The 26,262-nt window shown below is 45.6% G+C and overlaps 1 protein-coding gene across 1 annotated transcript in view; it reads right to left on the bottom strand.

Moving 5' to 3' along the window:
- The window catches only part of ANKFN1 (ankyrin repeat and fibronectin type III domain containing 1), a 1,140,330-nt gene that overhangs the window by 641,722 nt on the left and 472,346 nt on the right, over nucleotides 1–26,262 (bottom strand). Inside the window, exon 8 of the mRNA XM_086928764.1 lies at nucleotides 22,691–22,790. Within this exon, the coding sequence (XP_086784890.1) occupies nucleotides 22,691–22,790 (100 nt within the window). The remainder of the gene's footprint in view (nucleotides 1–22,690; nucleotides 22,791–26,262) is intronic.

Raw genomic sequence — 26,262 nt, 5'->3', positions numbered from 1 at the left:
CATCGATCTTTGGCTCCGCGACCGAAACCTGCCACTCCCCGTATCATAATAGCCCGAGTCCTCAATTATAGAGATCGTGATGTGATTTTATGAATGGCTCGAGAAAAGCAGCAGATCATCTATCAGGGAAATGCGTTGGAGTTCTATCCGGACTTCACAATGTTGGTTCAGCTTGCACGAAAGGAATTCAATCCAGCGAAGAAGAAGCTATGTGAACTAGGGATAGACTATGCATAAACATAGAGAATCCAACTGTGAATAGGGGGTGTTCCCTACAGTGGTGGGGAGCACACAGTGTTTGTAAAATACCCGTCACACACCAAAAGGACCCTTGGTGTCATGCTTCATCATTGAGGTCTTCGTACCCCTCTACGGGATGCAGCGTGCTGCGACCTACGACTACGCGGGAGCACTTACTTTGGTATCTATGTGAGGTGCATGTGAGGGTTTGAAGAATAATGTGCATGAGTGGTGGGGTTCTTTAAGTGAGTGATAACTAAAAAGGACCTGGCTCGTGGGGTAGACACAAAACAAATTTTTATTGGGCCCCCGGGCTGGTACTATTAAAAAAAGTGAGATTGGAGGTGTTTATGCAGTACTAAGTGCATCACCTCCTGTGTGCGTCAACATGTTTCGGGGTCTAAACCCCTTCTTCAGGACGGGGTGCACAAATCCCCTACCTTACTCACGTATTTCTATTAAAAAAATCTGTTGATATTACAGAAAAGTGAAGTGTCATGCAGGCTAAAATGTACCTACAAATTGATAATCGATGATTTCTGCTAATCGTAAAACCTGGAAAAGGAAAAGAGATCTTTTGTATTTTGATAGCACTAACAAAGAATTTCTTTGAATATAACACTACCATCTACCTTCAAAGTCACGGGACCAGCATGGGCAGCACATTTGGGCCTAGTTTAGCTGGTTTTAATGTCCACCACCTGGAGACCAACAAGATTCTCAATACAAATAACCCATACAGAGAACACATTCATACCTGTAAAAGGTATATAGATGATGTTTTTGTCATCTGGCAAAGAGATCCACAATCAGTTGGCAGCTTCTTGGAATGGTTGAATACCCAGAACACCTATCTAAAATTTACCAGCTCGGTCTCCAAAGAGTCCCTGGTTTTCCTATACTTGAATATCTACCCTGAAAGAGGTACTTTAAAAACAACTACTCATTTAAAGCCCACAGCCAGGAACTGCCTTCTGAGGTTTGATAGTTTCCACCCCGACACCTCCGAGAAAACCTACCATATGGCCAATTCTTGCGCCTATGGAGGAATTGTACAGACGTGGCAATGTACAAATCGCAGGCAATTGACCTTAAGACAAAGTTGCAGATAAGGCAGTACCCAGACCGGATTATTAATTTGGCCATGAAAAGAGCCAGAAATACCAACAGGGAGACCCAACTGGAGGACAAGGCACCAACCGACACCGAGCAGAAAAGACCTATTTGTGTAACAACATATAGCACACATTCTAACGAGGCCTCCGAAATGGTAAATGCAAAAACAACAATTTATGGACAGAATGCAGAACAATGTCATACATTCACCCCAGTACAGAGATCTGGGCCTAAAGCCAACATTTTTTGCACTCCACACCACCCCAGTTCAGACATGGCCATATGCAAATCAGCCCTGTCCCTGTGCCTCATGGGAACAATCCAGCCCGAACTGCAAAACATGTCTTTCCTGGACTGGAATCAAGCATCCTTGGACCGGTTTCTGGCAATCAGCCGTCTTCATCTAGTATAGCTTGCCTCCAGTGGTGTGGAGAGCATGGGACTCACGCCTGAGCATACCCATCCCACTCGGGGTGACAAATGCAAAAACAACAATTGATGGACAGAATGCACCACAATGTCATACATTCACCCCAGTACAGAGATCTGGGCCTAAATCCAACGTTTTTTTGCACTCCACACCACCCCAGTTCAGACATGGCCATCAGCCTTGACCCTGTGCCTCATGGGAACAGTCCAGCCCGAACTGCCAAGCCATGTCTTTCCTGGACCGGAATCAAGCATCCTAGGACCGGTTTCTGGCTATCAGCCGTCTTCAGCCAGGATAGCTTGCCTCCAGTGGTGTGGAGAGCATGGGACTCACGGCTGAGCATACCCATCCCACTCGGGGTGACAAATGCAAAAACAACAATTGATGGACAGAATGCAAAACAATGTCATACATTCACCCCAGTACAGAGATCTGGGCCTAAATCCAACGTTTTTTTGCACTCCACACTACCCCAGTTCAGACATGGCCATATGCAAATCAGCCTTGACCCTGTGCCTCATGGGAACAATCCAGCCCGAACTGCCAAGCCATGTCTTTCCTGGACCGGAATCAAGAATCCTTGGACCGGTTTCTGGCTACCAGCCGTCTTCATCCAGGATAGCTTGCCTCCAGTGGTGTGGAGAGCATGGGACTCACGCCTGAGCATACCCATCCCACTCGGGGTGACAAATGCAAAAACAACAATTGATGGACAGAATGCAGAACAATGTCATACGTTCACCCCAGTACAGAGATCTGTGCCTAAATCCAACGTTTTTTTGCACTCCACACCACCCCATTTCAGACATGGCCATCAGCCTTGACCCTGTGCCTCATGGGAACAGTCCAGCCCGAACTGCCAAGCCGTGTCTTTCCTGGACCGGAATCAAGCATCCTAGGACCGGTTTCTGGCTATCAGCCGTCTTCAGCCAGGATAGCTTGCCTCCAGTGGTGTGGAGAGCATGGGACTCACGGCTGAGCATACCCATTCCACTCGGGGTGACAAATGCAAAAACAACAATTGATGGACAGAATGCAGAACAATGTCATACATTCACCCCAGTACAGAGATTTGGGCCTAAGTCCAACGTTTTTTTGCACTCCACACCACCCCAGTTCAGACATGGCCATATGCAAATCAGCCTTGACCCTGTGCCTCATGGGAACAGTCCAACCCGAACTGCCAACCCATGCCTTTCCTGTACCGGAATCAAGCATCCTAGGACTGGTTTCTGGCTATCAGCCGCCTTCAGCCAGGATAGCTTGCCTCCAGTGGTGTGGAGAGCATGGGACTAAAGTCTGAGCATACCCATCCCACTCGGGGTGACAAATGCAAAAACAACAATTGATGGACAGAATGCAGAACAATGTCACACATTCACCCCAGTACAGAGATCTGGGCCTAAATCCAACGTTTTTTTGCACTCCACACCACCCCAGTTCAGACATGGCCATATGCAAATCAGCCTTGACCCTGTGCCTCATGGGAACAGTCCAGCCCGAACTGCCAAGCCATGTATTTCCTGGACCGGAATCAAGCATCCTAGGACCAGTTTCTGGCTATCAAGCATTGGCGCATACTTACATGCGGCGATCTGATCCTGGAAAAAACCCTTTTTGCACACAAACGGGGGCGCAATCTAAAGCACATTTTAGTTCACACCGGTCCCAACAAGAATCAGCAACCCACACCTTCCTTCCATGGAATGCAAGGGCATTTTCCATGTGGTAACTGTAGTATTTGCCATTTGACGAAGAAAAACAAGCAGTTAACTTTCAGGAACGGAACTAAGTGGGACCAACGCAAACTGACCAATTGCAACAGCAAGAATGTAGTCTATATGATTACCTGTCCGTGTGGGTTCGAATACATCGGCATGACCACACCAGCAGTAAGAACGCGATTAAGTGAACACAAAAGCAACGTGTGGTGCAAGAAAAGCACTACAAAAATTGCCACCCATTTTCTGGAGGCAGAACAATGTGTGAATGACCTTAATTGGACTGTGATAGAGCAGCTCCAGATTGAGACTGGCCTTTTCGAAAAAGAACAGCGTTGGGTGTTTCTCCTAGGCACCCACATCTCAGGACTCAATGATGAGATACCATGGGGCCAATTGAACTGATGCACCTTTGATGTTAATCTCCCTCTCTTTTTAAAAAAACTCTGTCATCGAACTGAACCTATAGAGACTCCTCTATGTACATTACTTTATTAACTGTAGTTGTATTTAGAGCCCCATATATATGTATATTATTTCAATGCACTGGGCTCAGAGGCCCACCTTCTAAGAATAAGCCTCCACAAAGAAGAGCTTTTAAAGTCTAGTGTAATTCCAGTATCATAACCTGGCCTCTTCACATGGAGCACAGGACTCGTTGTTACCTTTTCATTTTATTTTTACTTGATTTAAGTGTAGCGAGCGAATGACTCTACTCGTCCAAGTGGAATATTTACCGGACCGAGCACTCTCCGTGTATTAGTGTGCGCATGTGCACTCACGAGGACTCTGCGTCTCACGCTGGCACTGCGTGTTAGTAGCAATGACAGAGCTAAGAGAATTTGGTGTCAACGCGCATGCGCACGCGCGATGACATAGCATCTCACACCGGCGCATGCACTAGCAGGAAATCAGCATTTCGCGTCTAAGCAGGTCTATCAGCGTTTTTCAAATTAAGCGCGCCAGACAACAACTATCCAAAAAAACAGATTAACCTAATAAGGGCAAGTAACTACATCCGGCAATTTAGAACGCTAATTGAAACCCAATTAACAATTTTACCTACTATAAAAGGGCGACGCCCCACACAGATACCGCACTCACAGCGGAGCCGCGTATGGGGCAAGAAGGAGCCAGTCCCTCCTGTGGATCGTGAGTATAGAGTTAGTACAGGAATCGGAGGTCTACCTACAACTATTTGAGTAAATGGGACTCTGAAACTGTGAAATTTTTTGACAGGTAGCAGCAAGGCACGATAGTCCCCAACGTTAAGAGGCTCATGAGGCATCTCAGAAGGAATAAACACGTAGGCATTAACCAGGCTTCTTTAAGAACACCCCCATATACAATTAAGACACAGGAACAGAAGTATTCTCAACAAATAGAGCGTGTGTTTTATGTTTTATGTATGTATGTCTTGTCAATGTCTTTTCTTTTACAGGGCACGACATCACAAGTAGTATGACATTATGTGTCTAGTGATAGCAGCCCACACTATATATAATTATATATATGTTGTCTACAGGCCACTGTACCTTCCAAATATTGAGGATCGGATTACAAGATCTTTTTTTGTTTTTTTTCCTTTTCCAGGTTTTGCGATTAGCAGAAACCATTGATTATCAATTTGTAGGTACATTTTAGCCTGCATGACACTTCACTTTTCTGTAATATCAACAGATTGTTAAATAGAAATACGTGAGTAAGGTAGGGGATTTGTGCACCCCGTCCTGAAGAAGGGGTTTAGACCCCGAAACATGTTGACGCACACAGGAGGTAATGCACATAGTACTGCAAAAACACCTCCAATCTCACTTTTTTAATAGTACCAACCCGGTGGTCCATTAAAAAATTTGGGGGGGTCTATCCCACGAGCCAGGTCCTTTTCAATTATCACTCACTTAAATAACCCCACCACTCACGCACATTATTCTTCAAACCCTCACATGCACCACACATAGATACCAAAGTAAGTGCTCCCGCGTAGTAGTAGGTCGCAGCACGCCGCATCCCGTAGAGGGGTGCGAAGACCCCAATGATGAAGCATGACACCAAGGGTCCTTTTGGTGTGTGAGGGGTATTTTACAAACACTGTGTGCTCCCCACCACTGTAGGGAACAACCCCTATTCACAGTGTGAATTTCTATGTTTATGCGTATATGGTTAGGGAGAACGAATCCATACGATAACTCTCTCTTTCTCTCCCCTTTTGTTACTTATATACTACTTATATACTAGGGATAGACTATGCCATGTTATACCCGGCCCGACTGAGGATATGCACGAGGGCCGAGCTACAATTCTCCAGACACCGGAAGCAGCACAAGATTTTCTAAAGAAATTCAATCGGAGGCGAAAGACGCATCAAAGACAAGAGCGAAACCAGGAATCAGACTAATTAGCTACAGAGAAGTAAATTCTTGTTGGTTTACCATGGTGGAAGTTGGTAAACTATAAGATTGTACTATAGAGACAGACAGTAATACCACCAAAATGAATTATAGTTGTTGACTTAGACAAACTATATGTGTGATATGATACTGTGCATACGAAATAATCGCTGACAAGTGCATTAACGAGCCAGTGTGTTTCCAAATGTATAATTTGGGTTCCTAATTAAGGTATGCAGTGTAGAAAATGGGAGGACAATAATAATACCGGAAATCAGCAATCAAGACAGGACTATGTGCCTAACGGTCACTATGCAAAATATACAAAATGGTCAATGTTGAGTCTGCACTTCTACAATATGCCCAACCACATCCATTAAGTTGGATGGAGTTGTGTGCATCTGGTGGACCCCTTAAGCGGGTGTTCCCCACTCAAAAGTTGGGATATGTTGTTCGTTGACATAGGGGATTGTCTTTGGCATGATTGGGATGCTGAAGTGGGGGGTTAGAGGAAGGGGTGTTATGAACAGTTAAACAGACCAATGTACTTAAGAGACATCGCTGAAATCCAGAAAAATATTGTGGCATATTACATGTATAAGGTATTTTGGTAAAATGACAATGATATATGTTGTGCACTATACATGACACTGATTTGGAATCTGAACGATAGAAATGTACAGTGAGAAATTACAACCTGCACAATTGAACCTCTTAACTTGGAATATAAGGAGGTTGAACAACCTGAAGAACATCAGGCAGGTTTTTGCTTATCTCGACAGGTTCTGGGTAGATGTTGCTCTTCTACAAGAGACGCATACTGCTCCGAATTCTACCATACACGTTGGTAAACGATGGGCAGAATCAATACATCATTCATCGTACTCCTCATACTCTCGGGGTGTTATGATATTAATTAGGAAAGGTTTAAACTTCGATATATAGACACTACTATGACTGATGAACTAGGGTGCTACGTTCTACTGATAGGCACATTGAGGGGCAAAAACTGGCCATAGTAAATACATATGGACTGAATGTAGACGACCCTGATTTTTACCATACAATATGGCACAAATTACATGACCTACCGGACATTTCCTTATTATGGTGGGGAGATTTTAATATTGCACCACATGATGATGTGGACAGATCGGGAGCATCCAAAGAGCCACACAAACGGGCAAGGGGTAAACTGCATGATATTATGACAGACATGCACCTTACTGACGTCTGGAGAGCACGGCATCCCGACCGCCAAGAGACAACGTATGTTTCAGCAGCAAACCAAAGCTGGTCTCGTATAGATTACTGGTTAGCGTCGGATGATATACTACTTTGGACAAGATCAGTGAAGCATATGCCCAGAACTCTGTCTGATCACAACCCTGTGTTACTCTCCATGACCATGCCAAACTACATACCACCACCTTATAGCTGGCGGTTCAATGTAAAAGCATTATTACATATAGTGTACGTTGACACTATTCATCACGCTATCACAGATTATTTTGCTTTAAGCAAACCCACTACTGAAGATCTAAGTCTCCTATGGGAAGCCTTTAAGGCTACTATACGAGGGATTTGTATAACTACCACGGCAGGTATTCTTAAAGACATTAGAAACCAGATCTATGCGCGAGAGACTAAATTACGTACACTGGAGCAGTAATATGAAGGTAAACATAATACACGGTTATTAGGTGAATTCAGAACTGTATTATCAGTATACCAAAATTACGCAGAAGATGAACTCAAATATGTTGCAAAGCATCAGAAAGCGAGATCCTATGGTGAGGGTGGTCGACCGGGGAGAACACTGGCTGCTAAAATATGTTTAGGGCATGCGTCGCAGACTGTAAGGGCAGTAAGGGATGCCACTGGGACACTACACCAAGACACACAGGGAATACTAAAGGAATTTATGGCCACATATGGGGAGCTATATGCCTCAAAATGCACACTCTTGACGGAAACAATAATGAAACACTTAGAGGATGTAGAAATATCCTGGTTGTCAGACGTACAGCGACAATATTTATCTTTAACAATTACGGTTGAAGAAGTAACAGAAGTAATTAAATCATTACCGAACTGCAAAGCGCCAGACCCTGATGGGTTCACGTGTGAGTTTTATAAGGCCTTTGTGGATCAGGTAGCACCCCAGCTGGTAGAATTATATGGTGCTGCTTATGATAAGAACACATTACCGCCGACGATGTGAGAGGCAATGCTGATTGCTCTCTTCAAACCCAACAAAAACCCAGAATATTGTGATTCATATAGACCACTGTCTTGCTGTTCGGCTGAAGCCACTGATGACAAATTTGATACTACCGGACCAATCAGGGTTTATTCCCTCAAGGTCAACAGCTCACAACACCAGAACACTCTTTGCACTATCGCACTACCTAGTCCCTAGTACAAATGCTGCAGCAATCCTTCTAGATGCTGCTGAAGCATTTTATTCCCTTGAATGGACATATTTGCATACTGTGCTGCAGCGGATGGGATTCCCACCTAGTTTTACACAGTGTATACAATTGCTCTACACAGCCCCAACAGCACGCATAAGAGTTAACAAATATATAACGGAGGCCATCCCAATTGCTAGGGGGACGGGACGAGACTGTCCACTGTCCCCACTGCTATTCGCGATAGCGCTGGAACCATTGGCGTGTAAAATTAGACAAGGGCATCAGTACTCAGCACTTCAATTTCCGCAACAACCTCTGCAGATGATATGATGCTATATGACGCCGAACAATCTCTAAACCCCTTACTTAGAGAATATATTAAATTCGGACAACAGTCCAGGTTATCAATCAATTGGTCTAAGTCAATAATTATACCCTTAACAGACACCGCATTTCAATACACTACGGACTATCCGCTGGAATGGCAATCAGAGCCTGTAAGATATTTGGGTGTTTGGTTCCACTGGGACCTACAAGTAGTAATTCGCACTAATTATGGCAGAGCAATCGATATTCTGAAAGACAAAATTGGGAGATGGATCCAGTTACCATTATCATTGACAGACTGACTGGCCATTGTAAAGATGATTATACTACCAAAATTGCTCTTTCTATTTAACAATATTCCCATCCAACTCCCAGCAGAGGTGTTCCGTAGGATATCAACTATGGTGCCCTGATTAATATGGGCAGGTAAACAGGACCATATTCAATTGCGCGTTCTTACTCTGCTGTATTCCAAGGGAAGTTTTAAGGTTCCGGATTTCTTCCTATAATATTTATGTGCGCAGGCACAATATGTACACTTTTGGTATCACAGAATCCCATATTTGACTCACGTGGCGATTGAAGAGGGAGATGCCAAGCCAATTCCACTAGATGCCATTCAAACACATAGACGACCCCACTACATAATCAAGACATAAATACAATCGACACGACAAACAAAGCCTGGCGAACAATGGGTCGCAAAGCTAACAAATTGCCAATCTATGCGCCAGCATTGCCACTGCATTATCATCCTGAAATATCAGTCACACAGGAAGAGGTGGGAATCGGACTGCTGAGCCAAGTAGGGATGGATACTATGGGAGACCTGTATTGCGACTGGGCTTTTAGGTCACTAACTGAGCTTTCATACATAAGTAACCAGACGTTACTGTTTCGCTTTACATATCATCGCTTGCAGGGGGTGATAAAGAAGCTGTACATGTCCTATCCTGCGGAACCACCGCAGCTATCAACACTACAGCTATTACTTACCCCTCCTAAAGCTGCACACATTGTATCTAGGCTTTTCGTTAAATTGCAGGAAGACATAGGGGACACGACACAGGAAGCATGGGATAAATGGAATGATGGCCTGGATGTGCCACTGACGGAGGAGGAATGAGCTAACACCTGCTCATTAACAGAGTTACTAACACTTAACGGTAATTTGCGTGTGCTGCACTATAAATATTTACATGAAACCTATTATACCCCAGAAAGGCTATGTAGATATTGCTTGCGTACAGATTCTAGGTGCAAGAGGTGTGGCGTGGAAGTAGCGGATTTTTTGCACCTTGCATGGTATTGTGAGGCGGTGGCAACATTTTGGGAATAAGTTGCACAGATGGTGGGCGATATGTTAGGTGTAACTGTGGCCTGCTCGATACGAACATGCCTATTAGGACTTGTACCTGAACTAGGGCCACTAAGCGCAAATTCTGTGTGGTTGCATTACTTCTGGCAAAACAAAGAGTATCATTATGTTGGGGGAGCAGAAAGACTCCGAAAGTTAAACAATGGCTCACTGATCTAACTTATTGTAAAGAATCCTTACAAACTCATGAAGAACTACCCACGGGTTCAAAACCTAGAGACTACTGGAAATATTTGGGTGCATATCTAGAACTACTTCAAGTTGACTATAAATATGATGTATAGCTGCACTGTAATTCTGCCATACTGGTCAATAGTGTCATGATGCAAATATAAGATGATGGATGTTGTAGTGCAACGGTCTGTGAGTTATGTACAGGTTGGACACTGTAGGTTTTTTCCAAATGCTAATAAAAAAAATTTTTTTTTAACTAGTAAGCGTGTTTGCAGAGTGGTGTTAAAGGGGCTGGGCCTCCAACCAGCTCTCAGGAATTCCACTGTGTAGGACTTACAGGACGTACCAGGAGGGCTTCTTGGCCCCCAAAGTCCTTCAGGAGTAAAGTGGACTTCATCCCTCAACCAGTAGTTTGCCAGGAGGTGCGTTTGCAGAGCGGTAAAGAAAGGGGGTGTGTGACCTCCAAAGACCTCTTAGCAATCCTACTGACCTACCACTTCTATTACCTCCAGTAAGTCCCACACAGCAAGATTGGTAAGTTCTCATAGCAGGCCAGGCCCCCTTTGCATAATTCTCTGCAAACACACTCCCTGGCACACTCTTAGATGGGGATTAAAGTCCCCTTTGCTTGTGGGGGTCCTTAGGGGCCAACCAGCCTACCTGATACCTCCAGTAAGCCCCACACAGTGGGATGGCTGAGAGGTGGACACAAGCCATGCCCCCTTTCTCCACCACTCTGCAAACGGGCCTGCTGGTGGGCTCCTGGTTGGGAGATTAAGTCCCCTTGCCTCCTGAGGGGCCCTGGGGGCCAACTAGCCCTCCTTTTACTTATAGTAAGCCCCACACAGCTGGATTGCTGAGAGTCGTCAGAGGCCATGCCCCCTTTTTTACACTACTCTGCAAACTCGCCTCCTGGTGCACTGCTGCTTGGGGGAGGAAGTCCACTTTAGTCCTGAAGTCCTTAGGACACAAGGGGATCTAATCACCCCACCACCACCGCACCAAGAGGCTTGTCTGCAGAGTGGTGTAAACAGGAGCGTGGTCTGAACTACCTCTCAGCAATCCCACTGTGTGGGGCTCACTGGAGTTACTTGGTGGGCTAGTTGGCCCCTAAGGACCCTCAGTAGCATTGGGAATTTCATCCCCGAACACAGAGTGTGCCAGGAGGTGCTTTTGTAGTGGAAATCAGGGAGGGAGGGGGGCCTCCAGTGAGGTGTCGGCTTCTCTTTTCTGCCTTCTTTTAGGAAGGGGGCTGTGTGGCCCCACTTCCCTTAATACTTTATTGGGCCCCATGGACCCCATCCGCCAGGGCTTGACCCATTTGAAAAAAATATAATTAAAACGGGAATGGGGCTGTGCAGCCTCCCTACCAAGGCCGATTTTGGCCCTGGGGACCCCTTCCCCCGGGGCATGGCCACTTCTCTTTTTAAAAAACCAAACTATATTTAAAAGAGAGGGACCACGTGGCCCCTCCCCTGAGGCCATTTTCAGCCTCAGGACCCCACCTCCCGAGGCTTAGCCTCTTTTTTTTCTAAACACATTTTATTTTGAGGCCTCCCGGTTCACTTGCAGCCTCAGGGACCCTATACCCCGGGGCTTGGCCATGACATTGGGAACGCAAGGGGCGCCCCAATACCCCCCACATCCCTGACAGCTTCCCGCCAGCTGCCGGAGCCGGCATTGCTTTTGGGCAGAGGGAGATGCTAACATGCAGCTCCCTTTGCTTCAAAGCAAATCTGCTTCGCTTCATAGAAGCAAGAGCAGTTTTTCTGCGCTCACTTCCATGAAGCAAAGCATACGTTTGCTATGACAGGGTGGGAGCAGTGCTTCCGCCCTGCCATAGCAAACTGCAATGTCCTTGTGGTGGGCACATCGGGACATTGCTGGAGCTGGCACTGGGGTGTGGTGGTCCCCAGGGCCATTGAGGGCTCCTGGAAGGGGCTGCATGGCCCACTCCCAACACCTTTAATGCCCCGGGGAGCAGAGGCCCCCCACACTTAATTAAAAAATGTAAGCCCAGGGCAGGTGGTTGTCCCCGGGGCTGTGGGGGGGAATGAGTCCCCCGCATTTCAAAATTCCAGAAAAGGGGGCAGAGTAGAAACACCCTGACCCCATAGGGCTGCTCAGGGGGTCCCACAGGGACCACAAGGGACCAAAAAAAACATTATTTTTTTTTAAATTTGCCGGGTTTGCGTAACATTAAAGTAACATTAAAGGAGGTGGCAGTCCCCAGGGCTTGGAGGGGCCTTCGAGGCCCCCAACCCTAATTAAGGAATGCCCCAGGGAGGTGGTGGCTCCCGGTGCAGCATGGGGGGGGGAAGGAGCCCCCCACGCATTTTTATTATTAAAAAGACCCAGGAAAGTGGCGGTCCCCAGGGCTGTGGGTGGCACGAGGCCCCCTGCATTTCAACATTAAAGCACTGGGGAAGTGTCCCAGGGGTTTGGGGGTCATGCATGCCCCCCCCCAACTTTTACTAAGGAATGCCCCGGGGGTGGTGGTCTCCTGGGCAGCGTGGGGGGGCAGGAGCCCAACCCACATGTTTTCATTATTAGAAAGCCCTGGGGAGGTGACGGGCCCACACAGCCCCCACATGTATTTTTACCTTTGCCCCCAGGACTGGACCCACCCTGGGGCTAAATTAAACGGACAGAGCGGGATACCGCGCTTTGTATTTTTTACAACTTTCAAGCTGCAAGTGGCCTTTTGTCCTAACCCTTCCAGCTCATCAGTAAGACCTTGAATTGGGCCGGACCTTGCTGGTGGCCTCTGCTTGATGGAGTCCTGGCCACTAAGTGCTCTCCTTGAGGTCCTGGGACCCTGAAAAGTGACCAAAAGTAGATGTTGAAGAACCTTTGAAAAGTTTTAGCCTTTCACTTCCTCCAGAGCATCAGGCGGACCTCATAGCATGTTCGGCTGATTTCAAAGTGGCTTTGTCAGACACAGCTTCAGACACCACTAGAGGATTATTAGCTCCATAAAAAAGACTACGGGCCTAATTAGGATGCTGGTCAGACTGCCACTGGCATACAGCATCCCATTGGTCAGATCGTATTCCCTACAAAAGGGATGGTGACTGCTCAGTCCTGCTCAGGCACATCCATAGGGATTACAATATTCCTTTCCGACAGCCTTTCCATGGCTGTAGATCTGCAGTGGAAAGACTGTTGGAAAGGGACTTTGGGGGCACATAGCAGGGCCCCAGTCCTTTAAGGGCCTCAGATATTAGGCCTGGAAGACACCTGTGGTTCCCCCCAAACATTCACATCCCATGTGGCAGGCACCACATTTTTCAAAACATCCCCTTTTCAACTACAGGCTGTGCTGCGGACCATTTCTGGGTCGCACCACAAGCTGCAATAGAAAAGGGGATGTTTATGACTGCCTACATGGCTGTCACATCTTAATTTGGTGGGTGGAACCGCCAACTACATGTTGGTCGGTATCCATCCCGCAACAATGGCAATCTGATGCTTGTCTGACCACAATTGTATTTATGCCCTAAGGGCCTAATTTAGACCCTGGTGAATGGCATGTTTCTTCACCAGGTTGATGGGTATATTACTTAATCACCTTTGCGGAGGTTCCTGTTTATGCATGTTGGACTTGGCCCTTAAGGCAGGTTCACCCCTAATCTTTTTGCTTTTAATCTGTGATATGTGTGGATGATTTTCTGGTCTGTGCGCACTTTTTCTCTGTGTCCCAGAGTAAAGTGCGTGCATGTAGTGAGGCTGGCCTGCTCTCCCATAGGGATGCATGGGGAATGTCTGTGTCCCTAGTAGTTTCTGATGCGTGGGGAGTGCATGCTTTGGTATGTGCGTGTTCGTGGGAATGAATGCTTTGCAATGGTGTATGTGGCATGTGTGTGTCATAAGTAGAAATGTCATTTATAGGACTTGGCATATTACTGTAAAATATGTCTGTAGTGTGATTGGCTGGAGCTGGCTGGTGAGCCTGGCTCCAGGAAGGCTGGATGGGTCTGCCCGGTGGTGAGTGTGAGATTAGCATGCTTGATGGCTTGGGAGGAGTGCACCTGGTCCCTGATGGGCCTGGACTTTCCCCAGACAATGCTGGCTCCACCCCCTGTAGTGCGACTGATGGCCCTAGCCCTGCCAGTTAATAGAGAGGGTGGTTGAGGTAAACAGAGTACTTAAGAACCAGCTGCGACTGGTTTTCCCCCACCCTGCACCCTGAGACAAAGGGTTTTTTCTGTATAAGAAGGGGCTGTGTCCCCATACAATTTGTCCTGTCTTTGGTTTTCTTCCAGGATCTTGCCAGAGGGGGCTGCTGCTGCTGCAGGGGCCAAGAGGACCGCCACTTGGCTGTCTCCCTGCCTGGAGACCCAGTCTGCTGGCTCTGGCCCTGCCTTGCCCCTCTGTCTGCCTCCAGACCCTGCTGGAGCTTTGCTTTTGCCCATAGCACCTGGAAGCGCTTTATTTCTCCCCTCAGCGCTGGGAAGCTCTTTATTTTTACTGCCTAGTGCCTTGGGAGCGCTTTTGCTGCCCAGCCGGTGCCCACCCGGCATTTGCAGGCGTTCGTTATTTATGTACGAGTGCCCACCTCGTTTATTATTGCCAGAGCGCTGTTCTTCCTTGCCAAGCGGCGCTTTCCGCATTTGCCCCGTTTTTATTTTATTATTTAAAGCCGGAGCCCACCCGGCATTGCCCCGTGCAGAAATCACCGCCGCAGCCCGGCGCCGAGGAAAAGCCGAGGGAACCACCGCTGACGTCACCCGGGAGCCGCGCTGCCATTGGCTTAGGCTGCGGGAGGCTCGCCGGGCGACCTGCACGGTGATTGGTTCCCCCGGAGAGCAGCTGAAGAAGCAGGAAGCAGCCTGCCGATCCGCCGAGGCTCCCGAGTGAGAGGCGAGCCCCGGACCTCTGCCGCAGCGAGGAGAAGAGCCGTCCGAGTACCAGGACACCGGCTCCTGTACAGCGTCCCTGAAGCAGCTGGTGAGTGCGGGTGGGCCTTGTTGGTTCTCCTGGGCGGCCCCCATTGATGATTCAGTGCCCCAAGCGGCTCCAGGCATTCCGGGGGTGACAGAGCGGCCCCGAAAGGCAGCGGGCCGCTCCCACGGGTGCAGTTGATTCCTGAGTCCACGAGGGACTCCTACGAGAAGGGGCATTCTTTGTTTTTGAGCCATAGAGGCTCCACCCGCCCACATTGGTTATTTAGAGCCCCGAGTGGCTCAAGGCATTTATCCATTTCGAGCCCGGCGAGGCTCATTGCCCACATCATATTTAGAGCCCTGAGAGAGGCTCTGGGCGCATATTTATCCTGAGAGCACTGAAGCTCTACCTTTGTACATTTGTTCAGCGAGCCCTGAGAGGCTCTAGGGGGACACAGGCAGCTAGTTGGTTGTAGCCCCGAGGCTCCCACACTGTGTCTCCCCACCTTGTTCTTGAGCCCTCCTGGCTCCAACGATTGCCCAGTCCTATTTAACAACTGTCCAGCACTTAGTGGACAGTTGCCACGTTTAGGCTTTGTGTTCTGTGCTGCCTGCGCAGACCCCCCCTGACACTGAGACTCAGGGCATTCCGCCCCTTTCGAGGCCAGTTGGCCTGAGGGACATTTGTGAGTGTTGTGCTGTGTGCACCCCGCGCATTGTAATTTCTTGCTATATGATTCTTGTGCATGTGTTCTAATCTGCACCTCTGTGTTTAATGCCTCATGTGCAATTGTTTATGTCCGCTTACCTTTTCTAAAAGTGACCTGATTAGGTATTTCGTGTTTATCCCCTTTTGCTAAATGTGACCTGCATAGAGGATTGTTTAGGTTTATCCACTGTGCTAAATGTGACCTGCATAGTGAATTGTTGATGTCCGCTTACCTTTTCTAAAAGTGACCTGATTAGGTATTTCATGTTTATCCACTTTGCTAAATGTGACCTGCATAGAGGATTGCTGATGTTTCATTTTATGTTTAGGTTTCCTTCCCTTTGCTAAGAGTGAACTGCTTAGGTGTTGGTATTCCTTCCTTAGGTCCTGATGAAAAGGTCCTAGTTACCTGCGTGATTTCCTACAGTGTTTTAGGGTTGCGTAGGAGGTCTTTACTCTGTTCCAGTGAATACTGGATGTATGTTGCATTTATAATTTTGGTGCTACTCATTCTATGTTTACGACATAAGTGTATATCTACCAGTATTATTTTCTGACAAGTGCCTACCCCTGACAGTGGTCCATGTGGCCCTGTCCTGTACATAATTCCCCTTGTAAATTCTGCCCGTGCCCCTGGCACATTGTACAGTTTTGTGTGTTATCTAATGTGTTTTGTTTATTATAATACTAAGGCTATTTTTTATATATCCTTGTGTGGAGTCTTTCTTTGTGGTGGGCCTTGGGTGTTGTTGCTGGGGTGCGTGCGCAAATACTTAACTCATACCGCCTCCAAGTTTAGCCTAGACTGCTCGCGCCACGTTACCTAGAGGGCGAGTGGGGGTTGCCTTGGTGTGTGACTCCCCTGCCCTGACTTTAGAAATGGCGATCCCTGACTGACCTCGACGCGAGTCTTGGCCGGCCAGGGTCCCGTTTCTAACAATGCATTTTTCAGTTTGGGCCAGGGCCCCATCAACATAACAGAGCCTTGCATCAAGCTGTTTTCTTTTTTTTTCCAAAAAGAAAATCCTGAAGTGGGAATTTTGTTTTGAAAATAAAAGAGATAATGCCTGCCCCCTTTGCCATCAATCAATCAATCATAGACATTTATAGAGCGCTCTACTTACCCGGAGGGTCTCAAGGCGCTAGGGGGGGGGGTGCTGCTACTGCCAGAACAGCCAGGTCTTGAGCTTCTTCCTGAAGGCGAGGTGGTCTTGGGTCAGGCGCAGGTCAGTCGGGAGGGAGTTCCAGGTCTTGGCGGCCAGGTAGGAGAAGGACCTTCCTCCTGTTGTCGTTCTTCGGATGCGGGGGACGGCGGCGAGGGCGTGCCATGGTAGTTGGCTACGTGTTCGCCAAGCCTAATTGGGCAGACAAACATATAGCCAATTCTCCGATGGTCCTTACTCTATCAGGCAAACAAAGAAGTTTGGCCAGAGCGGTGATAGAGTAGTCACTGCCGTGGCTAAACTATGGTCCACCCATATTTAAATCGGGTGGACAGAACACTATGTCAGCAGAAAAGGAACATTGTGGGCGCTGAGATGGAGTCCCCTCTCAGACATCATATAAATTAGGCCCGAAGTCAAAAGGTACAAATCTTGACTGGGCAGAGGTGCAAAAAGTAGCCGCCCGATACAAGGATTTCATTGGCTATGAAATTTTCCTTCCCCCTGCTTGGAACTTTTCCCGTCTAAAACTACTGCTTTTTTGAACAGAATAGAAGGTCAGATATTACGCAAATTGTGTCATTTTAATACTTTAGTCCCAACGGCTGCTATTAGGCTGGAATTTGGCTTAATAAGCTCCTACATCCAAGGTTTAGTTAGCGTTTCGCGTTGGGGATACCAGTTGAAAAATAGCGAGCAAGATTCATTAAGAGGGATCATGAGTCCAGAAGTTTTTGGTGTTCGGACAAATAATTATTCCTTTTATCATGATTTTTTACTTGCACCAAAAAAACTTCTCTGTACACGAAGATTTCAGAATTTAAATCTTTTTTAAAAACCTCCAGTGGTAAGATTAGTTTCAATAGATACATTGTATTCTGTAATTGCAAAAAGAGACTAGAGTTAATTTCAGAGTTAATTTCAAGGACACACACACCAAAACCAAAAACTTCTCAAAAATATGTATACTGGAATTTACAGCATGGAACCCGAAGGTTTCTCACACTTTGTCACATGAATCTTATACCTTTAAACGATTTAACTGCACACTGGTCCTCAAATCTGAGCAATGGAAAAATCTGTAATCTTTGCAATGTGAGTGTTCAGGACTTGGATCACGTCTTGTTTGCATGTCCTGCATTGACCTCGTGCTGCCGGCGTTGGCTTCGGCTAATTAATTTATTTATTCTAAAGAGTTTTATATAGCGCTGGCTACACCCAGAGGTATCCGAGCGCTTTACATAAGGTTCCACAATATAACAGAATATGATAACAATTACACATGATGTCAAAAAATAAGAGATACATTGAGAGAGGAGAGAGGGAGAGACATGCAACTCGAGTGTGAAACTAAATGACCCCACTGTTGCAGAAATAATTGTTTGAAGCCAGTGTTTCTAAAAAAAGGAATCATTTAGAGCTGCAGAGGGTGCACCGTCTGGCTTCATGGCGGATGTGGGGTAAGGGTTCTATGAGAAAGTATAGAGGGTAAGGCACAACCCAACCTGTGCTCATAGACTGCGTTACCTGACCCGCGACTCTGCTCAAGTGTCTTGGGTGGTACAGGAGCTGCATAGCCTTGTGTATCATAAAAACACTCAAAGAAAGTATTATCTTGCTCATAATAAATTGTCTATGTAAACCTCAAAATTAGGGTAGAAAACAGTAACAACAACATCGAAGTGATAAAGCACAACCGAAAAACCACTTAAATTCACCAATTATAGTAACCAGCTGAATCTATAACATATCCTTGCCATGCTCTGCTTAGAACCTAACACATGACATCAATGATAAGATCTCAAATTATATCAACAATGACATTACTGTATGTACAATGACAGTATGTACTGTATGTACAATGAGATTATGTTTGATTCAAGTCTATGCTTGAGACAAGATCACAAGAAATAGTCTAAGGCGATGCTCTGTTCCTATGTGGAACTGAACCTGGCCTGTTCATAATAGATGGAAGTCACTAAACCACTGATATGACATTCTCAAAATAACTATATCGCAGATCACACTGTGCATGCCCTCTGACTATGCTCAGTGGGGAATCCATGCAAGATGTTTTTGGCCACAATCTGGACTAAGCCCCTATGTCTTCCAAAAGCAAGTGTGCACAATCTTGAACCATTCCCACTTTGTTGGGGTGTAAAATATACAGGGAAGTGCAGTAGGCCCTTGAGTAATGTGTAATGTTGAACTCTGAACCAGTCCTTTTCTGAATGTGCTCCTTTAATGTTCAATTGGATTCCCCCAGAAATGTGAGCGCTGTCCTCCATTCCAGTGTTAAAAATACAACTCAAAGCCTTCCTACTTAGTAGGCTGCTTTCAACAACAATGCTCCTCAAAGGGACCACTTGCAAGGGGAATTGATTGGATGAACACAGCCCCCACTTGTAATGGCCTGGAGTCAATGCCTTGGATTAACTGCCACTGAGACCACACATAACTGTCACCTTAATAATCATGAAAATGGAGTAGGTGAAGTCTCCCTATGTCGGAGATAGGATGGGCGCGTGCAGAGTTTCCATAACACTGGCTACGAATGACGTTGAGAATTGTACTAAGTTTCGATCTCCCTTTCACCTAGAAAGAACATGAGGGCATATCAACAAGGCCAACAACACTGTTTTAACAACCGTTTCGGCCGATAAGCGGCGAATAAATTGCCTCACTATCAGCAAGGATAAGCTAATAGGCATCAGCGCGTGTTTCCTTGTGTCAGCCGCCGTTCCACTAACGCCTCGCATCGCATCTCTAATGAGATGCAAAGAAGGCGTTTTCTCTCGCAACAACATGGGAAACATCGCTAACTGCACTACTCTCTATCAACAAGCTGACCCAGGACACCCATAGCGATATAAAAAGCCGCTCTAACCGCAGTTATCGCCATCAGCTAACGTCTGCGAAATTTCAGACTTAGCTATATTCATGAAGGGAGGTGGATTCTAAGCCTAAGTCCACATCTCCCTATCACCAAGGATTCCCTTAGCGCTGTAGTTGTATCGCTGGATTTCCAGCGATGTACACTCATTTTGCCGCTATCGCTGGATTTTCCATCGCCGTGGATATAGGCGTTGATGATAACGAGTTATCTCGGCGATCAAATCCGGCCAAAGCAGGCGTTAAGCAAATTTGCTCAAAGTGCGCTCTGAGATTTTTATCGCAGTTTATTGATGATTTGCCCCATGGTCGCCTAGAGTGTGTATTATGTCGATATTTGAATCCTCTCCTCTGCTTCACTTGTTATTCTGCTAGAAAAGGAGAGAGCAGGGAATGGGGTCAAGCACAATTGCACCTATCCTAAGTACTGTATAGTGAGTTGATTATTTTAGGTGCCACGGGCCGGAGATTCACAAGCCCCTAAATCTCCCAAGACAGATGCCTTGCTCACAATTCTATAATACACAATGGCCCAGCACACTAGAGCATTTCAATATTTCAACAAAAATAACAATAACAATTCTACAAATGATGGAAGCAGCAGTTCAGTGGAGTTTGTTTGTAGTTCGTTCTTTATTTCTTCAATTTAAAAAACACTGTAGCCAACGCGTTTCGTCCTTCATTGACTTCTTCAGGGCGGAAAAAATAAATAATGGTTTTAGTTCCCTTGGCAAAATATCCTAAATCACTCCCCAGTGGCATCCAGCTTGAACTCAAGAATGCCTTTTAAAATGATTTTTGTCTTTATTTTTGACTAGCAGCCCGTCTCGACGTTGTCCGGGTATGGAATAGAATGTGTGTAATGTGACACGCTCATTCGCGTGTGCCCCCGCTTGAGGGCCATAGGCGACCGTCTAACAATTAGAATTGTGCGAGTCTTGAATGATTGTTTCCCACGGTAAACACCCATTATTCCGCAACTTTCTTTCTGCATACCATGACTCTGCATACTTTCATTACGGAAGTACCATGACTCCGCATTGCCATTATAACGCATGACATTACATTTTATATGCTTTTACCACGCATACATTTACAACGAAATTCGTTGTAAATGTATGAATGGTAAAAGCATGTTTTTTTTAAATGTTTGGATTAGGTAAGTGTGGGTATAGCAATATATGTTTTGGGGTACTGAGGTATATGTTTTGGGGTGTTTGGGTATTTTAAGGGTTCAGATATAGTTTTGGGTTATGGGGTACAGGGGTATTTTTAGGGTTCAGGGGTAGGTTTGGGTTTTGGGGTACAGGGGTATTTTAGGGTCCCAGCATTTGTCACGCCCCCAGCGAGCCCCTTGATGCGGCACAATTGCGTAACTGGCGCTTGTATGTACAACACACATGGCATGAAGGGCGGAACATACCACACGCCCCCAGCGTTTGTCACGCCCCCAGCATACGCCCACAGCAGTTTGAGTAACACCCCCAGCACACGCCCACAGCAGAACGCAGACACACCCACAAGGGACTACTTTGCTGGCACAATTCTTTTACCTTTTAAATGTATATGGTGGCCGTCTGCATAACCTATGTCATTCTGCTGCAACTGCCCTTTCCAACGCTGTGTTGGGTGTTTTGATTGGTGCTGTTGTTACTGAGATTACCCGCCTCAAAGGTTTGTACTCTCTCTTTATAATATTAGTGTGGATCAAAGAGGTTGTGCCAGCAGTGCTTCTGTATCCGAAAAGTAAATCTTTATCAGAAGGTGTCAAAGCCGGCTCCGTAGCGTGGCATCCTCCATAATCGAGAGCTCTCGATTATGAAGGACGAAACGCGTTTGCTACAGTGTTTTTTAAATTTAAGAAATAAAGAACGAACTACAAATGAACTCCACTGAACTGCTGCTTCCATCATTTGGAGAATTGTTATTGTTATTTTTGTTGAAATATTGAAATGCTCTAGTGTGCTGGGCCATTGTGTATTATAGACTTGTTATTCTGCTGCTGTTTTATGTAAAGCACTCTGATGCGGTCTGGCTTAGTACATGCTATATACAAATATTAATAAAAAATGCAAAGTGATTGAATGAGAGGAAAGCAAATGAAATAGTTGAAGAGCACATGCTCTACCTGTAATTAACTGAACATGATCCTGTGCTATGGGTATGCAATGCTGGGTGCGAAGGATGGAACGTCAGTGATATAATACCCCAAATCGTGACATCACAGAACTAATAGAGCAACTTCTTCAGCCAGACCCAGTGAGGCCTGTGTACAAGGAGTACATACAGTGCAGCCATACCCTATTCCTCTTAAACGTGCTGAACACATAGGGGCAGACGTGAAAAATATGGGGCAAATTCGCCAGCGAACATTTGTCCTACTTTTTTCATTCACTCTCTAAATTTCGAATCCACACAAATTGACTGTGCATTTCCCTCTGTGGTGCAATGTAGGCACTGGTGCAGGGCATGGCCATTCGCTACACCCTACTCTGAACTCCAGTGCCCCAAATCCTTGATCAGTACTGGCGTCATAGGGGTTCACATCAGTGCTTTTACCAATTAGGTTTTATGAGATGCTATCATTTATATTATTGATGATGTCATTTGAGATATGGAGCAGCTTACCACAACTGGAGAATTCCAATATTTTTTCATGTAAATAAATAGTCATTTAAGTACAAGTGCGAACGATATTGGCATCCATAGAGCTAGACAGATATTGATCACAATGTTCAAAATGTATCACAAAAGCGAGATCTGCATTTCATGCACTTCACTTGATAAAATCCTAAGCTTCAAACGTTATCCATGAGTGAAGAAAAACACGTATAATTCATTACTGACCTTTTTAAAGTTTTCACAAACTTATTTGAAGAATGGAAAAGATGCTTTAAGCTCCTTGAAACGGATTGTTTGCGGCTGGGATTCTGTAATTTAGTATTTTCTGAAATGTAAAATAAAACATTTATCTGTTAACTGGAAAATCAATGCAAATTATGCTGTATGTTTCATTTGATTAAAAAGAAAAAGTTACATAAAAATCTAACAAGCTGTTTTTGTATGTGTGCAACAATCAATACGAAATCCAACTAGATATGTAATGTGTGCGCCAACATAGATATACATGTATGAATACAATCTGAAAATTGAAACATAATTCAGCACCCAATCCGCTAAGCACTGCAGCGGATATGAGGGTGCAAGTTCACATAATGGCGAGCAACGATGACTTGCCAATGCTGATCCTCGTGTAATCAGGGTTGAACCACAAGTCCCAGCTTTCCTCAAGACTCCCATTCCCTTACCCACCTCTGCAGTCTACTCACTGACAAAAGAGGAACATTTAGCCATTTCCTGACAACAGCCTGCAGTTTCCCCAGATCAAGTTTACAACTTTGCTAATTGCTTTTTGGTGAAGAGGGTCACAGTAAACAAGACTCCACCGTTTATCTTGCCGTCAATACGCTTGGAAAAGGAGGAATAAAATCGTACCGCAGCTGCAGCTGTAGAATATACGGACACATCAGTGGAAGAAGAAAGGCAGGAAGAACGTGATGTTGATGCAGTTTAGGGAGAGGGGGAGAGGGGTGTGTAAGAGATAAAGAAATAACGAGAGAGTGGACACAACCAAGTAAGAGGGTGATACAGACGAGGAGGAGTGCTAGGGCATCAAGCAGCTGAGACAGGGGACAGGGGAAACACAAAGAAGGGGAGACAGGTAAAAGAGAAAGGGTGATAAAAAGTCAGACAGTAAAGGTTAGAAAGAGGTATGGGAGACAGCAAGCGAGACAGGTAAGAACGAGAGCTGGCCGAGTAAGAGGAGGCAGAGGGAAATGAGGTACCTGACAGAGCGATGAAGGGGAGGTGGGCGGGAGGTAAATAATGGTTAAGAGGCAGGCCTTGAAGTAGCTGAGAGAGAAAATGGGAAGACAGGTGAGAGAGGGAAGTGATACAGTGATAGACAGGTACGAAGAAACAACTAAGAGAGAAAGAGAAGTGGCAATGAAAAAGGGAAGAGAGAAATGATAGAAAAACGAGAGAATGATGAGAGACGAAAAAACTTGTCTTGACCTCACTTCTCCAGATCAAATGCTCGTATCAGCCTTTGGACGTATTTTTCAAAAGGTCGCTGACCTTTTGCACTCATCTTCTACACCTCCCCCCTTTACTGCTCCGAAGTGGTTTTACGCTTAATGTTAAAGGGCTTTATGCAATTTACAAAGTGCGCTCAAAACAAACCCCAGAGATAATGTGCATGTAGCAATTTGTCAGAGTAATTACGAGGAGGAATTGAAGGGAAGGAAAGGGGACCCTGAGAGATGTGGCTTTGGAATACCTGATCCATGAGTGTTCCGAGATGAAGAGCTCGACCTTTTGTCGCATTATTAACCAGCCTTGTTTTGCCCAGGAGAATTCCCCCATTTTGTGGATCATATAGCGGCACGCGACTGCATCATCCACTTCGAGGGCATTTATAATAGTACAAGTTACCCAGCTACGGTGCTGCAGGGAGGACTCGTGCAGGGGAGATCTAACCTCGTCTTTTCCCTGGAAGAGACGATACAGGGCATTAAGTGTGTTACAAGGTAAATTACTCCGGTACCTGCTGGTATCCCACCCAATCTATCTGTCAGCAACATAGACTTCCAGGCCCTGTTGCTGACCATGATCCTTAAAGCCGTGGTAAGGGGGGACCATCCCCCTCTTCGTCATCAGCCATTATAGTGCCAATTTTTAAAAAGGGAAGCTAAGAAAACCTGCAGTCCTAGAGGCCCATATCGCTTATAGATTTAATTGCTAAGGACTCAACCTTGTAACATCTTGCTTATAATAAATGTATCCCTGCTCCTGGTGGGGCTCAACCATGTAACATCTTGCTTATAATAAATCTACATAGAAATATACCTGGACTGCCTATCTTCACTACAACAAAATACCACTGCAGCAGTTAGATACACAACCTACTCTGCCTGTAATAACAGCTTTAAAATGAGTTGTGGGTTCCGACAACGGTCTATCCTCGCCTTTTTTCTATTCTTCCTTGATGTAAATGGGTTGAAACAAGATTTAATTTTAGCTAATTCAGATTGTCTACTTATAGGCTTGCGCTCCCTGCCTGTACTTCTTTCTGCGTAGAAAGCTGTCTGGATGGCGAGGACGGTGAACGGTCTGCAAAGTCTTTTGAATTCTTCTGACTCCTGGCTTGATTTTATTCAATAATCCTAACAGGCACACTTCCGGTTCACAAGCAATATATTAATTTATCATATCTGATACTGCTTTTACCACCCCACTCAAGTATTTAAATATGGCCGAACACAGCCATGCCAAATGCACAAAGTCTGCTCTGTCTTTACGACATCTGGGGCACCTCGCATCTTCACACAGTCCAAATTCAAACATTCTAACAGGGGTGTAATATATCTGATGGATATATTTGAAATTAATAATATGCAATTAAAATTGGCAGTTAAACGTCCAGTTAATTTTCAGCAAATTTCCCAATTACCATGCAACATGGGAGTCTCCAAAACAGCATTCCACTTGTCCAATGCTGGGTAGTTGTCCCATTCATTCTCACATTGAGATGTGGAGTACATTTTAGTGATCAATCCCCTACATTTACCAGTCTTCAAAACCACCTGCAACGCCCGCAAAATTTGTGGTTCCTTTGGAAAATCAGGCCAAAGGGAGCACACCGGCGACTGCAGTCTGGCATATATAAACCCATTCATAAGTTTTTACTGTTGCCCAGTTTGAAACTCTAACATAGTCAGGAAATTTCCATTTCAATACATATCCCCCAATTTTGTAATCCCTACACTTTGAAAAACAATCTGGGCCCCTCGGTCCTGCACCACTGATATCCCTGGATGTGCCTTAATTGGCATATCTGGTGCATATATATACTTTCTCCCCGCCCGTTTAGTTAGAGTGTCCCATGCCCATACAGTTCAATCAACTAGGTTAATTTCCTTATTACTACCACTGTTACTTTTTGAAGAATCGTTGCCGGCAAAGGCATTGGATGGACAGTGTCCGCCTCCACCGCCAACTGCAGCATATTCTTCTGTGGAAACAGCCAATAATACGCAAACTGCACCTGCGCACATAAGTTGTAAAGGCATATGTCTGGCGCCTCTTAGCCATCTTTCACAAATGGCTGCGTCAACGTATTTCAGCTGCATCTCGTTTGCTTGCCTGCCCATATTAGTGACAGTAAGCAGGTTTGCAACATTTAAAAAAGGTGATGTTTAACCTAATTGGGAAATGAGTAAAGAGACACAGCAACTTGGGAAGTATTGTAATTTTTACAACAGCGATTCTATCCGCCAGCGACAGCGGCAGTTGCTTCCAACGTGAGATCCATAGTTCATATATATTACAATCTCTAGGTCTTTATGTACCCAGACCCC

Source organism: Lissotriton vulgaris, chromosome 7 (assembly GCF_964263255.1).
Source record: "Lissotriton vulgaris chromosome 7, aLisVul1.2, whole genome shotgun sequence".
NCBI classification, from domain to species: domain Eukaryota; kingdom Metazoa; phylum Chordata; class Amphibia; order Caudata; family Salamandridae; genus Lissotriton; species Lissotriton vulgaris.
Note: the sequence above shows the minus strand (reverse complement) of the source record. Positions and strands in the feature narration are given on the sequence as shown.